This window comes from Terrapene carolina, unplaced genomic scaffold, assembly GCF_002925995.2.
Source record: "Terrapene carolina triunguis isolate 2854851 unplaced genomic scaffold, T_m_triunguis-2.0 Scaffold62, whole genome shotgun sequence".
NCBI classification, from domain to species: Eukaryota; Metazoa; Chordata; order Testudines; family Emydidae; genus Terrapene; species Terrapene triunguis.
The window spans coordinates 38,440,678-38,456,488 of NW_020664413.1; the positions used below are offsets into that span (position 1 = coordinate 38,440,678).

At 39.7% G+C, this 15,811-nt stretch overlaps 1 protein-coding gene across 1 annotated transcript in view; it reads left to right on the plus strand.

The window, feature by feature from the left end:
* RAPGEF4 (Rap guanine nucleotide exchange factor 4) overlaps positions 1–15,811 on the plus strand; it is a 228,390-nt gene that overhangs the window by 169,697 nt on the left and 42,882 nt on the right. Inside the window, exons 14-17 of the mRNA XM_026647574.1 lie at positions 3,259–3,405; positions 4,579–4,694; positions 10,378–10,466; positions 12,897–12,975. Of these exons, the coding sequence (XP_026503359.1) occupies positions 3,259–3,405; positions 4,579–4,694; positions 10,378–10,466; positions 12,897–12,975 (431 nt within the window). The remainder of the gene's footprint in view (positions 1–3,258; positions 3,406–4,578; positions 4,695–10,377; positions 10,467–12,896; positions 12,976–15,811) is intronic.

Sequence of the window (15,811 nt, forward strand, 5' to 3'; positions counted from 1 at the left end):
CCCTACATTTGAACCCTAAAGTTCAAAGCGGGGATCCAGCCTTGACAGGACCCTTCAAGGTGAAGTGGGGCATTAACACCCTTCTAGTCATCTGAGAAAAAAGACCAGACAGTATCCTGGATTGCAGTGACACCGAAAAGGATTTTTCTTCTATGACTGGGGAGGTGTTAATGGGTCACTTCACCTTGAATGGTCTCTACGAATATGTATGGTGTTGTAGTCATGTTGGTCCCAAGATATTAGAGAGACAAGGCAGGTGAGATAATATCTTTTATTGGACCAACTTCTGTTTGTGAGAGAGACAAGCTTTTGAGCTCTACAGAGATCTTCTTCAGGTCTGGGAAATATTTCAATGGACCATTCAAGGAGAAATGGCCATTAACAACTCTCCAGTCACAGTGGGGGAAAGGAGAGAAAAAAAAATATTACCTCACCCACCTTATCTCTCTTAGAATATGTGTTAGCTACTTATGCTAAACAATCTGTTCCACCTTGTATTTATTTGTGACACTCTGAGTACTTTCCAGACATGAAGAGCTCTCAATAAGCTCGAAAGCTTGTCTGTTTCACCAACAGAAGTTGGTCCAATAAAAGATATTATCTCACCACCTTGTCTCTCTAATATCCTGGGACCAACACAGCTGTAGCAACACTTAAATTTCTGCTGGTCATTTGACTGAGTCCCACAGACATCTGATAAAGAAATTAGCACTATACAAAGTCAGTGTAATCCATATTAAATGGATTAAAAGTTGGTTAACTGACAGAAATAAAATAATAATAATAAATGGGGAATCATCATCCTATGGGGGCATTTCTAGTGAGATCCCACAGCGGTCTGTTATTGGTCCAATGCTATTCAATATCTTTATCAATGATAAAAAATAAGATCATTGCTGGTAAAATTTGCAGATGACACAAAAATTGGTGGCATAGTAAATAATGATTGTGACAGGTCAGTTATACAGACAAATCTGGATCGCCAGGTAAGGTGGGTTTATTTGAATAATATGCCAAATATAAGGTCATCTATCTAGAAACAAAAAAATGTAGTATCCTGGATAGCAGTGACACTGAAAAGGATTTTGGGGTAATGGTGGATAAGCATCTGAATGTGAGCTCCCACTACAATGCCATGGCTAAGAAGAGGGACACTATCCTTGGACACATAAACAGGGGATATCAAGTAAGAGTAGGAAATTGGTATCTCTGTATATGGCAATTGTAAGATTATTACTGGAATACTTTAAAAAAAGTTGAAAAATTGGAACAGGTTCAGAAAAGAGCTTCAAAAATGATTTGCGGTCTCAAAAACATGCCTTCTAGTCAGACACTTAAGAAGCTCAGTCTATTTAATTTATCCAAGAGAAGGTTAAGAGGTGACTTGATCACTTTCTCCAATTACCTCCATGGCAAAGAGATTTCTGATAGAAGATGGCTCTTTAATCTGGCAGAATTGTGGGGAGGAGGACCTGTTAGTACTCTCCCTAAATTGTTGTTATTTGAGAAAAACATTTTCTTATAGGAAGATGTTTGCGAGACACTGAGGAATCTGGATTCCAATAAACCTACATTTTGAAAAGTTAAGGAGACAAATGACTTTGAAACATTTTAATGTCACCACTTATTTCTTCACACACACAAACTTCCATATAAAATCCTCCACACTGAACTCTAAGCCGTGCCTCAGAAAAACTAGTACATCACTAAGTTTCTCTGTAGAAAGTTACAAAAAATTGTACTGTACAGTGGAAAACAGTAGACGTGGCAGGTCTGCATTCACCCAGCACTGAAGAAAGACTTACTAGTCTGTAATTCGCAGGATCAGCCCATTACCTTTTAGAAAACTAAGGTACAGCACTGGCTGCCTTCCAATTCTCTGGCATTGTAGTTGATTTTAATGAGAGATTGCGTATTTTTATTAGTAGCTGAGCCATTCTGTTCTTATGTCCTTCAGAACTCTTGGATGAATACCATTCAGTCCTGGTGAGCTGTCACTCCTCCATTTCATCAGGAGTTTTTGTCCAGGCCTTTATCACCATATTCACTTATATTAGCAGATGTCTTTATCTGACCTGAGTGCTCCTCTGTACCTGTCAGTTTTCCTTCAATTCCTACTTTAAATAACCCTCCAAAACTGTCAATTTTTGTGTCAGCAATCTGTTCTCATTTTAGTTAAGGTAAAGCCCAGAAAGTGTCCCAGTGCCTAATAAATTTCCTCTTTATGAGGGAGATTTTCACCGGTGAATATGGGAGCTCTTAACTCCTTTTAATGGTAGTTTGGCACCCAACTACACTTTGTGCCTTTGAAAATCTCCCCTAACATTTTCTCATGCTGGACGTGCATGTGGAACTCTAAGCATTTCAGTGACAGCTACCATAGAAGTCCCAGTATTATGCCTTTTTCTTATTCATCCAGATTTAGCTTCTAGGTCATCTCTCACTCCAGCCTGTGGGCCCAATTTTCAGCCAGTTAAATTGGTGTAGCTCTGAAGTCAATGGAGCTATGCTGATTTACACCAGCTGAAGATCTGGTTCTGTCTCTTTAGTGTCACTAGATAAAATGACCAAGCAACTCTTCAGCACTCTAGATGTCTTGTGAGCTCTGTCACCTATATAGCTAGTAAGTCACTGAACAGTTCTCACAATCACAACATATCCAGTTATTCATATTTCTAATAATCAAATCCTCTACCACCACAGTCTGTTGACTTATTACAGTGGTGTTCCCACCTCCTGTGAGGACCTCCTTGGTATATGAGGAATGATCAGCCTCCTTTACCAAAACTGGAAGATGGAAATTTGTACCTCCATTCCACCTAGATTCTCCTATCATTAGATCAGGATACCCATCATGGGCATGTGTATTATGGAAAAGAGCAGAATAGGTAACAGAGACTGACACTGTTGGAGAGGAGAATTTCTACTCCAAATCTGTTCTTCAGCAAACTAGATCTGTATTTTTCATGGTCTCTTTTTTTAAATCAACAGCTTGCTGTTATCAGCAAGGCCAGAAGAGTCCTTCGCTCTGAGTCTAATTTCAGAGAACAAGCCCACTCTTTTCTATTCTTGCCTTTCTCTAGTAATAGTAATAAGCAGTTATCAAGTATTGTTTCCTAGTCATTATTTTAGCTGTTGATTTCCTGCCAAATACATTTGTTTTAATATTGGATTTTGAAGTCTGGTGTTTGCACATGGCATTTCAATGGGATGAACTATTATGATGATTTTTGTGTATAAATGTTTTGCTGTTTATAGGGTGTGGTATGTACCCTACACGAAGGAGATGATTTTGGCAAGTTAGCGCTAGTGAATGATGCTCCGAGAGCAGCGTCCATTGTTTTACGAGAAGATAACTGCCACTTCTTGAGAGTAGACAAGGAGGACTTTAATAGAATACTTAGGGTAAGTGTTGGGTAAGACATGACACTAACACCAGTCCTCTCATATTTGCCACATCCAGTGGCCTGCTTTCTCACCTTGCAAACATTTTCAGAACCTGTGTCATTAGTATCAATAAATGCAAATCAACCCAAAGCATCATTTGAAATAACTTGTAATTAAAGAAGAGAGATGTAAACTCCTAAAAAAAAAAAAACAAAAAAATCAAGTAGTACATTAAATAAACTACAGGAAAATACATTGACCCCTGCTCAAAGGATCTGGAAAGATGTACTGGCCCAATTTTTGTGGTTATTAATGTTAGAAGAAAAGCTCAGTTGTGGTGTTTATAATGTGGGCCCAGATGATCTGATTGTGATTGGTTGGAAACATCCCATAATACCCAAGGCCAGAATCATTATTACCTTCGATTGGAATGTCTACGTGCCTACTGGAGTGATGACAAAAATCAGCTCAGACAGGTGCCACTCAGTGCTGTACTTGAAAAATTTCTTGCTGCTGCTGAGTGGCTCCTGAACTAATAAGTAGTGAGATGCTTTAGGTCTTGGAGACTCTAGTTGAGTTTTATGTAGCTCTTGCTGTCTAATTTTAGCAGGATTTCAAAGACTACACTGATGTACTAAAACCTGGGTGCCAGATTACTTTTCATTTGTGTTTAAAAGTGCACCAGTTTTGGCTCTGGCTTTGTTTTACTTGTAAAATAATTGTTTCCACCCTAGACTGTGATTAGCTATAACACTGTTGGGCTAGGATTTATAATTCTTCTATAATCCTTCCAAAAGAACAGTATTTAAAAATGAATGGCCAACAAATGCCAGATTATGGATAATGATGATCATGGAAGGGCAGGGGTTGAAATGACTCTACATTTTAAAGGTGTGGAGAAGGGTTGGTTCTGGCAATCTGCTTTCTTCCCACCACACACCTGTGATCCCCTTCCTGGAGGCTGCTGTGCTAGACTTCCCCATGCCCACTGGGGGAGTCCAGTTGCAGATCCTCTTCACTCTGCCTGCAGGGAGAAAGGGTGCAGAGAGGAAACCAACACGGGAAGGACCAGCCATAGAGGCTTGGCTCCTCAGCTTTTGTTGAAGTTATTTGAAAGTCATTCATTTTTAAAAAGTAATGAAGCAGCCAAGTCAGGTGCAGTAACTGTATTAAAAATAACTTGTCTTGCAGGATGTTGAAGCAAATACAGTAAGACTCAAAGAACATGACCAAGATGTCTTGGTATTGGAGAAAATCCTAGCAGGAAACAGAGCTTCTAATCAAGGAAACGCACAACCTCAGCACAAGTATGTTTTCATTCAATAGTGCAAATGTCAGACTGTGATTAACCTTTTCATATGGTATTATTATCTAAACAATAGTATATTCTCCCTTTCTGTGGAAAAATTCAGTGTATGTAAGGGTTGTTGGTTTTTTTAGCATCAGCTAATCACATGCCCTGTAGTGCATAATATATCAATTTCCAGCCGCGCACTAGGTCTACAACTTTACACAATAATTCTCTAAAGCTCTAACTGTAAATATTCATTTCATGGATGGCTTTTAAATAGATTGCACATGGGGAATGATGAAACCCCATTAAGCCGAGCAATTGTGTAAAATACATGGGGAAAGTACATTGTTTTGTTACTAAGTACAGATGTTTCTCTTTGGATTTCAGATTCAGGATTCTAATACAAATTTGCTAGGTTCAATTTATACACAGTGTGAAGAATTCAGACAGGAAAGTAACTCCCTGAATAGGCTTGCATTCTTTTCTATAATATTCACCACATTTCCCCTGCCTTCTTACCTAGAGGCAGGAAGCACCGTTCTGAAATGAAGTAAGGATGTCTGGGGAGTCAAGTTATCAATATTTCAAATGAATGGAACTGCTGGAAAAAAATCCCCAAGATAGGGGCTGTGAAACTTACTGGTTTTCTACGCTTGAAAATAGGTCTGAATCCTCCATTGAAATACAATCAGGTTGGATTGTTGGCTCCGTTATTCCAATAGTTTAAATTCCCCAATACAGAAGTAATGACCTCATGCACACATTTGCATGCACATGCATATTTTGCACACCCATGCATTCACATGTAGATCTGGGCAAATAACGGCAAGTATAAAAAAAAAAAAATTGGGTTGAACTAAAACTGAAAATTTTGGGGAAAAAAAGTGGTGAATTGAAAAAGTTGATAATAGTTTTTTTCTGGTTGAATGATTTAATTTCTGGGCATTTTCAAAATAAAAGCAAAGGAAATAAAGCGTGATGTTCACAAAATGGCCAGAAAAGCTGGTGCCTCCCTTTTAACCTTTAGCCTAGTGGTTAGGGCACTCACCTGAGATGTAGGAGACCTGCCTCAGTTCCCCTCTCTCTGCCTTATTTGGAGCAGGGAATTGATCTCGCACATTGCAGGAGAGTGTCCTAACCACTAGGCTGTGGGGTATTTGGGGGTGGGGTTTTCTCATTCTCTTCTGTTGAGGCTGTTCCACTTTGTGTAAAATACTCGGCTAATCATTGAGCCAGAGAGCGCATGCATGAGTGACTCTGTAGCCCGCTGAGTAGGGCGTCCACCTGTGATGGGGGAGGCCTATGTCCATGTCCCTGCTTCAATGCATGTTCAATTATGTTTATACAGTGGAACAGCTTCAAGAGGAGAAATCCCTGTTCTGCATCAGGCAGAGGGGGGCATTGAACCCGGGTCACTTGTTTTCCAGGTGAGGATGCAAACCACTGAGCTAAAGATTATAAGGGAGGCACCATCACCCTTCTCCTCCAGCCATTTTGTGCCTAAGTCCACTTGTGAATTCCAGCCCACAAGTCTTTTTGGATGAAACTGTCTGATGAATTCCTGTCAAATTGGCAAATAGTTTCAGGTCAATTGAAACTGCATTTTTCAGCGAACAAACTATTGGTCTGAAAAATTTGACCCAGTTCTGTTCACACGTATATGCACTCAAATGAACCAGTCATCTAATGCACACTTATAACAAGTACAAAAAAAAAATAGCAAAATATAGCAGGAGATGGCAGTACTTTTCATCCCCTCAAAGTGTTGTCATTTCACAGGAATGTTGTGCAGATTCCTTGGACAATAATGGATGGCCCTTTGCCATCACGTATCCAGTATGGTTAGCATCTCTAACACAGCTAACATTATGCATTGAGAAGTATTGAAACTTTTCTTCTGCTCCTCACTTTTACCCAGATAAGGAACTTATTTTCCTCTATTTTGAGGGTTTTTTTATTAGTGAAGATAAGACATAAGGTTAGTGCTAGCACTGCCCATTATTAGTACAATTTTCCTCTGATGTGTGATTATCGCCCATCTGTTATTACAGTATTTGTATTTATAATTAGATATTTTATCTATAGGGATTTAAATAAAGCATTTCCTTATATTTTTACACACATTTTTCATCTGCTATGTAATCTGTCATCGCACCCTATGACGAAGTTATTAGACCCAGGCATTCCCTCTCAGCAAACAGTTTAGTTTTAGGGCCTGTAACAGAGTTAGCACCCGCCTCTCATGCAGGCCCCCTTTTCTTTGGCCAATAGTGCCTGTAAACACAGTTCTTTTTCAGGGGCAGGGGGCACCCACCTCTCATGGATGGCTCCCTTTCTCTCTGTAAGGTGTGAGTCTGCTTTTGGGTTTTTTGTTCTTTCAGTGGGGTGCCACCTGCCTCTCGCGAGCATCCCCCTCTGGCCAAGCTGCACACACTATCCCCCACTTCTGGGGTATACAGTCCCAAGTTCTTATCACGGCCCTGGTATGGGGCCGTAGCTCTTAGGCCTCTTCCCAGAGGCACTGCCTTCTTCAGACACCTAGCCGGGGCCCATATTGGTACCTTCAGCTGGCGTCCTTCTTAGTAGCCCTCCCTGGGTTCAGTCTGCAACCAGACCAGCAGAGCCCATCTCGGTACCCTCCTCTGGTCTGGCCAGGTTTTGTGCTCAGTCCCCTGGGCTCAGCCTGCCCGCAGTGACCTTTCGATGGCTCTGCTGCTATACTATCTAGCCAGCAAGGCACCCGGTCTTTAGCAGTATTCACTGGGCTCAGTTCTGTTTGGTGAGCTCTCTGCAATGAGCTATCCGCGGTACTGCTGTTCGTCTAGCCAGCCAAGCACCCAGTCCTCCCTCATCAAGCTCCACACAGCAACTGAAGGCTCTGCTCTGTTGCTTGCCTTTTCTCTGGCCCTTCTGGCCCCTTATTGGTCGCTCCAGCAGCCCCTCTGATTGGCTGCTCTTCTCTAGGCTGCCTAGAGGACTCCTCACTGCTCTATTCTGGGACAGGGTGATTCAGGGCTGCGAGGCCTCCAGCAGGGGGCCTCCAGACCTAGTCCACCCTGCCACAGGGCCAAATTCTTTAGTAGTGTAAATGAGTGAAACTCAGTTGTAGTCAGTGGAACTGCACTATTTTACATCAGCAGAGAATTTGGGCCTCTAGATTTTAGCCCATTTTGCTTTTTGTGACTTGATTGTGACCACATAATTTTGTGCATTTCTAAAATGGTTCAATTAATGTTTTATGCAAACATATTTCAAACACTGGATTTCTTGAAAACTCTTTGCTATGAGTATTACTTCTAGTATCTGGCATTTAACAATTCAAAATTTGAACAGATAAGTCATATGGTATGTTTGTGCTCCCTGGCTAGATGAGGGTAGTTTTCAAAATCAAACTTCCAGGGTGAATACTTTCAATGAAAATTCAAAGTTTGCTTTTCACAAATATTTTATCAATTTGCTTAAATATATTGTTTCTGTGACCACTCCTGCCAGTGAACAGTCACAGAAAGCAAACACAAAAGGGGCAGAAGCTGAGAAAAAGCAAAATGGCTTAAAAATTTCAGCATTCCCAAATAATTTTTTCAGAGTCCAGCTTATTTTACTGACAGTATGTTTGTTAAAGTATTTTTATTTTAAATCTTTTAAACTGAATTAGTACTTGTGAGTGTGACCTCTCTAGTTTCTGCTATAAGCTAGTAAATGGAGTGAGAGGCAAATGTTACGTTTCAAAGTCCATATTTAGACACCTAAATAAATGGCTTGATTTCCAAAATGCCAAGTCTTTGGGAATTACTCAGTGCGCAGCGCTTTTGAAAATCAGGCCACTTATTTAGATGCCTAAGTTAGGAATTTAACTGTAAGTATCCACCTTTGAAAGTCTTGGCCAAACCATTCTGTTTATCCACAGAAAATATAAAGCAGAGGCCGTGCAACCTTCCCCATACTGCCCCAGCAGGGTTGCTCAGGCCTGAGCCGGAGAGCTCACCTCTCTGGCTGGGAGGGTGGTTCATTCTCCAGGTCCGTTCAAACCTTAGCTTCTCTGCTGAGACTCTTAACAAAGGTACCAATTTTGATGTGGGCATTTTCTCACTAGGAAGTAAAATAAGACCAGCAAGTGACTTTTATGAGATACTAAACTACCTTCAGACTTTTGATCCCTACCAAATTATATAGAGGTGAAACACTGTAGTGTATTGTTAGTTCCCTGAGCCATCCTGTCAAGAATTATTTTTTCCCTTCTCTTAATCTTAAGAAAGAAAGGCTCCATTTTGGGACCAGATGCCCTGAACTGCGGTTTGGGTCCATCCCCACCCCCTTGTCTGCTGCAGCTCAGTGAGCCACAGTTTCAAAGAATGACAGGCTTGCTACGAAGAGCTAACTCTGAAGTTCTGTCTTCCAACCTCTAACTTCTCTCTTCGTGGGTGATCACACACATGCAGTGTTACTGACTGACACCTCACAGAGCATTGCTACAGTCACTGTAGGCCACTTCACTGCTTCGTTTTCACTTTCATATTCAAAGTGCAGCAAACTGGGTTCTCTCTGCCTCGCTCACCTACAGACTTGGTTAGTATCTCTACAAGGATGTGCACTGGCTTAACAAGTGTTTGTGTTCTTGGGACATCAATACAGTTCTTCCAAAGGGGCTGGCAGGTAAAAGAACTGTGATGGTCAGTGCTCAAAGTGAGGGGGAGCTCCCAGGAGCTCAGTTCCACCACTTATTTCTCAGCAGGAGCAGAACACCTACACTTCTCCTAGGGTTTCGGGGTTTTTTTAAGTTTCATACTTTTTCACTTCAACATGGAAAAATGATGCAAAGATTGAAAGAATGAAATGAAAGATAAAAAGAAATCCTATTCACTAGGAAAGAAGGAAAGAGAGGACAGTTAATCAGTGCAGCTCTATTCTGTAATATCCTCTGCTATAGTGCTGGTACATAAATCTTGCCAATGTTCCCTGCAATACATATGATAACCTCACTATATGCAATATACCCTCGTGCTGTACCTCTCTAGATTTACTGTTAGAAATGGTGCAAGTACTGAAGTTAAGCAGATACTTATTTACTGCAGTTACCCAAGGCAATTGGCAAATTTTGAAGTTCCACCTCTGTACGTTACTGTCTACCACCATGTCCTTTCCCACAGCTCAGACCTGCAGTACTGCAGGCATTCATTTGCTTTCATTGTTTTCCCTTTGAACACTGATGATGATAAATAGTGGTGCCCATCTCATCCTAAGAGTTAATCTCTTTAAATCCATCCAAAGCCTACATTTTCAGAAATTTTGCTGATATTTTTTTCCTTAATAATACTTAGCACTGACAGTGTTTTTCATGTTTTCCATTTCTCTGCTCCAGTTTTACACCAGTGCAACTCCACTGAAATCAATGGTGTAAAACTGGGTATCGCAGTGGAGAATGGGCCCTTTGTCATCTTAGTCCTCATGGTAAGAAGGTAAGTATTATTGTTCGCATTTTACAGATGGGGAACCTGAAGCAAAGAGGTTGAGTAATTTTTCCCCTGGGCCACACAGAGTCCATGTCAGAGCAGGTATTTGCACTCTCGGGTTGTTCTTGACTTCCATTCCTGTGCACAGAAGTCTTAGGTTCCACTTCTCTCTGGTACCAATTATTTCTTCAGTTGACATTTTCATTGTGCCTTTAGAAAATTAATTGCTTCTTTTCTCTTCCACAGGTATACTGTGATGTCAGGAACTCCAGAGAAAATTTTAGAGCACTTTCTAGAAACTATGCGCCTTGAATCAACTTTAAATGAAGCGACAGGTAGAATTATGTGACAAAGGCTGTATTTCTATTCATAAATAAGATAGGCTCTCGAGATGTAAGTGAAAACGTCATGCTTGGGAATGCAGCCTTTAATTATCTGCAGAAATTAAGCTAATCAATATTTAGATACAAATTTTAAAAAGCTAGGAAATTCAAAATTTAAGGTGATAATCCACCATCCTTATCTTGCCCCATTGTATTTAGGGTTTGGAGCGTCTATTGATAGCAAAGCAGCAAAGTCTCGCAAGATGTTGTAACACAGGCAATTGCTTTTATTGGTCACAGCTATGATGATAAATGGTGACATGCAATAACCCAGTTACATTGCCACCACATAATGTACTTGTCATGATGCATGCCACATAATACATAATGCGCTAACCTTGATCCCTCCTGCGTCACTTTAAATTTCTTTATTATACTTTTCCAACAGAAGGAATTCAGCACATCAAGGCCAAACCCTCTGCTGTGTAAATTGCTGCAGCTCCATTGAAGCCTATGGAGCTGCAGCAGTTTACACCAGCACAGTCGTCAGATCCGAGAACATGTGTGTCTGCTATCTTATTCCTTGTAGGTCTTTTCATTAAAGAAAAGTCAAGAAAAAAGGATTTCTCATAATAATAGTAGTTGTAAACTGGCACAGACAATTTATATTATGTTACTGTATATCAACTAGGACACCCCTTCAGTAAGCATGTTTTTGACCTTACAGATTGTTAGGAAGCATGACTGTAAAAGCATTCTTAAATAATCCATAGATTAGTAGTGATACAATCAGTACATCAGCCCATGTGCTGAAAGATTGCATGATGACTTTTAACTTCTCTGTTTTAATTGCTTCTGTGAATAAAATAAGCTTCCTATACAGTTGAATAGTCATTTAGCAGCAGAAGCAGGGCATAGGGACTTCATGTCTGCAAACATTTGATGGCAAGTTTACCATCCCTATCCTTTAACTTTCTAAATAGTCTTAAACTTTTAAATTGTTTCAAAACATTTCTTTTCCAAAATGTCCAATAGCAAAATTCCGTATTTCAGTCTGATGGCCTGCAAAACATCACATTTCACAAACAAAGTCGTTCTGAAGTGGTAGGGGCACAAACTTTTGAAACCACTGATTTTTCATTTGTGCATTCTCGTAAATTAAAAACAATGAAACCAGTTTGTTTTGTGAATTATACAAAGAAAAAATACTCTGGCTGAGGTTCATAGGACTTTATATACTTCCAACAGAGACATTTCCAGATGCTGAATTATATAAAGAGTGGAAGCGATGATACAGTATGGATTGCACAGCTGTCACACTATGTTTTCCCTGGTATCCCTCCATTACAAGACTTAAATTGTTATTACACTAAAAAGTGGCTCTATAAAAATGGCTCCCTGGGGTAACGGGTTTATTGTGTTTCACTGATTCCATATAAAATTTGCTTCGTTTACAATTAAAACAAACTGCCAATCCTCAAACTTATGTCGGGCTCTAAAAGCCATTCCAGATCGTCCTCCTTATACATCATCACAAGTACAAGGGGTAAAAGATGCCCTCATTTACACCAGTGCAACCCCACTAACAGCTCATTTGGAGGGAAGAGATAGCTCTTCAGTTGCCATAATGTAGTGAATGGTATAGTAGACCTTCATTTCTTTCCAACCTAAAAATGTTTTATTTGTATTATTAATCTCATTATAAATCTGTTTTCTATGTTTAATTCAAATGTCATAATTGTGAATTGATTTGAATCAAAATATACATTAGATCTTTGACTATCAATCTACTTATTTCTGGTCTTTTGCTGATTGCCAGCTGGAGTCAACAAGGAATTCTTCCCCATCTTAGTATACTATTTGGAATTGTTATGCTGATACACCCTGTTGACAGGTGCTTCCTAGGTACTGAGATGTAGAGTGCCTGATTCTCATTACACAGAAGATCTTAGTGTACATGAGAATTATGCCCACATATTTCACTGTTGTACAGAAGTATTGTGATGCATGGGATGCCTTCTTCTGAAGTATTTAGTATAAGCCCATTGAAGTCAAATGGCTATAAATGTATGCTTAAAGTAAGGCACATGCTAACATACCTTGCTGAATCAGAGCCTTAGTGCAGTATTTCATGGCAAGGATTCATTTGATGCAGACTGAGTACATCTACTAAAGCCAGGTACCTGTCAAATCTAGAAGCATAACCACAGCAGAATCCATTCCAAGAAAGCAAACAAATCAATATTTCACGATAAATACATAGATTCTCTGTACTCAAGTTTAATACTGTAGCCAAAAAATACAAAATCGAGTCAAACTGCTGACCTCTTCACAGTCTTCAGGAAGCTAATGAGATCTTTAACTGAAAGAAGCATCATTGTTATGAACCCTGAGTTGTTTCAAGAGCTTAACTTTCTGCTTTATTTGTTTTTCTTTTCACAGATTCTGTTTTAAATGATTTTGTTATGATGCACTGTGTTTTTATGCCAAATAGTCAGCTTTGTCCAGCCTTGATGGCACAATATCCTTTTTTGATTAAAATTTTACATTCCTTTTAAGACTATTCCTATTAGAAAAGAGACAGACACATTCTGAAAAACTCCTAGCTCTCCAAAGACAAGTAAAGTTTAATGGAGCCTCACTTTTATGGCCAAGCTCCCAGTGTGTGAATGACAGAATACTCATAATTAGGCTTGGAAGGATTAGATTTTTATTGGTAAATGTTGGTAATGTAGATTTCACTGTACACACACAAACCGACAAAAATGTTTCCATCGATAGTAATCAAAATTGACAGATAGACAAAGTAAGAAAAATGCTGCTTACGACTGTAAGAGTTTGATTTAAGGATATTTACTTTGTAGGTTAAGACATGTGATGTTGATAATTTGTGTTTTAATGGCTATAAAGCTTTAAGTTTTTGAATCTCAACATCTGCAGTCATTAAATAATTGTCTGCCCCCTCACCATTACCTGAGACGCCCTATAATTTCTTGCAGCTGTGACAATTTAAATAGACAAAAAAATTAAAAATGCTTAAAACCCATAATTTTCTCAAATGTGAAAATTTAAATTGATAAAAATAAATGCTCAAAATAAACATTAATATTATCTGTCAAAATTATTTAAAATTTTTTTTTTCCAAGCCTACTCATAACTCACAGTTTTGTGTGTTTAAGCTGCCAGCAAGTGGTACATGTAAGGGTCCCCCCTGGGGTGCAACCTGGAACTGGGGTACCACTGAGCCCTCTGACTCACCAGCCTGGGTTCACACTCACACTGTGATAAGCTACAATCCTCTCTAGGACTTGCACTCACACAGACAAGGACACACCCAGCTGCAGTTTATAGAATATCAGGGTTGGAAGGGACCTCAGGAGGTCATTTAGTCCAAACCCCTGTTCAAAGCAGGACCAATCTCCAGACAGATTTTTGCTCCAGATCCCTAAATGTCCCCCTCAAGGTTTGAACTCACAACCCTGAGTTTAACAGGCCAATGCTCAAACCACTGAGCTATCCCTTCCCCAGTTATGTGAGTGCTTTTCCTCAGCCACTCATGAACTAACAATAGAGAGGCTGTAGCCAGCACCCCCACCCCAGCTCCAGAGCCTAGGACCCCAGAGCTGTACTGTCTTGCCCTGGTCAAAAGCCTGACCAGTAAAGATTATTACCCAGTCCGCCCCTCCCTTGATGTGGAGAGGACAATGCACCAGCCCCCGTTCCTGAGCAGATTTCCCTTTTCAATTCAAACACCTCACTGTTTTAGGTAAAAAATATAAAACAAATGTATTAACTACAGAAAGATAGATTTTAAGTGTTTATAAGCAATAACATACAGATCAAAGGAAATAAACAAATACACAATCTAAGTTCTCTAAACTGGATAGGATTTGAACCAAGCCGTGTCTCACCCTGTTAGATAGTACAAACAGTCCAACAAGTGTCCATACACAGGCAGCTTTCCTTGTTTCCCGCCTGGGACCCCCCTTCCTAAGTTCAGTCTTTATTCCTAAGGTGATTCCAGGTGTTGTGTTGTAGGGAGTGAGGCCCAGTGGTGATGTTACTTCTCCCTTTTATAGTTTCTTCCATGTGGAGGGAACTTCACACACACAGTTTGTGGAAAAATACAGGCACTAAAATGGAATCCAGTATCACATGCCCTTGCATGCTTCGATGAGTCATGGCAGCTATTATCCATATGCTGACTGAAGTGTCCACAGGTGAGGATAAGCTTTTCCCATGTCCCATTGTTTTCATTGATGGCCCATTACCTTGAATATTTCCTTCAGAATGTGCTGGCTAGACTGGATGTAAACTGACCTGTGGGAATTATCCAGAAGCCAACACATTTGAAATACAGATGCATAGTCAATATTCATAACTCCAGATACAAAAATGATACATGCATACAAATAGGATAATCATATTCAGCAAACCATAACTTTTCCATTGACACCTTACATGACATATTTTGTACAAGATGCATCATAATTATATTATAACCATATCATAATCATATTATTATAGTGAATATGGGGCACAGAGTGTCACAGTACATACTCATACTATGGTGAAATAGAGTCTGAAAACTCCTTCTTTCCTGCTAGAGATTTCCTATCCTGCAGGCTGAATTCCACTGAGTGACATTAGGTGCCTATAAGTTAAAACAATCCCTTCTGGCATGATAGCTGAAGTCTTAAGGCACCTGGAGTAAATGAAAGTCAGTGGTTGCTTCAGCCAGCAGTTCCTTTTTTGTGCAAAATGAAAGCAGAATAATTAAAACATCAGAACAAAAGTATCCCCAGGGAAGGTGAGTAGGTGAGTGGTTGCTGTTAAAATTGTCAGCATTGTCCATGTTACCACACAGTGGTATCTGTAATGCCATTTTTCTCCATACATAGAATAGGAAATAGCTGTGGTTGTATGTTAACTGTAGACAAATGTTGATTGTTTTAATGGCAATCACTTTGTTATAATTATTTTATTCTAAGAATATGAATTACAAGTAGCTGAGTTTATCTGACTGTATTTTCAGAAGGTGCCAGAAGTTCTTGCCAGAACATTGCTTTTTCAGTTAAATTTAATGACGCTAAACAATGAAGCCAAGAAGAGCAGAAGCACATTTCATGAGTGTTTGTATTCTGTACTTCCTCTGTGACAAGTGTGGACATTTCTCATGTAATTCTGGTCTTCTGTTCTGTTTTCACTTTACTTCACTTTTCCAAATGACTCAGTTACTAACAATTCAGATAACTACAGATTGTGGGGACGAATGGGGTAGTTTAGTTTCAAGTTGGTTGCTGCCACTCTTTCACTGGTTCTGTGCCTTTGGGGTTGGCTTATGTGACAGTTTCAGC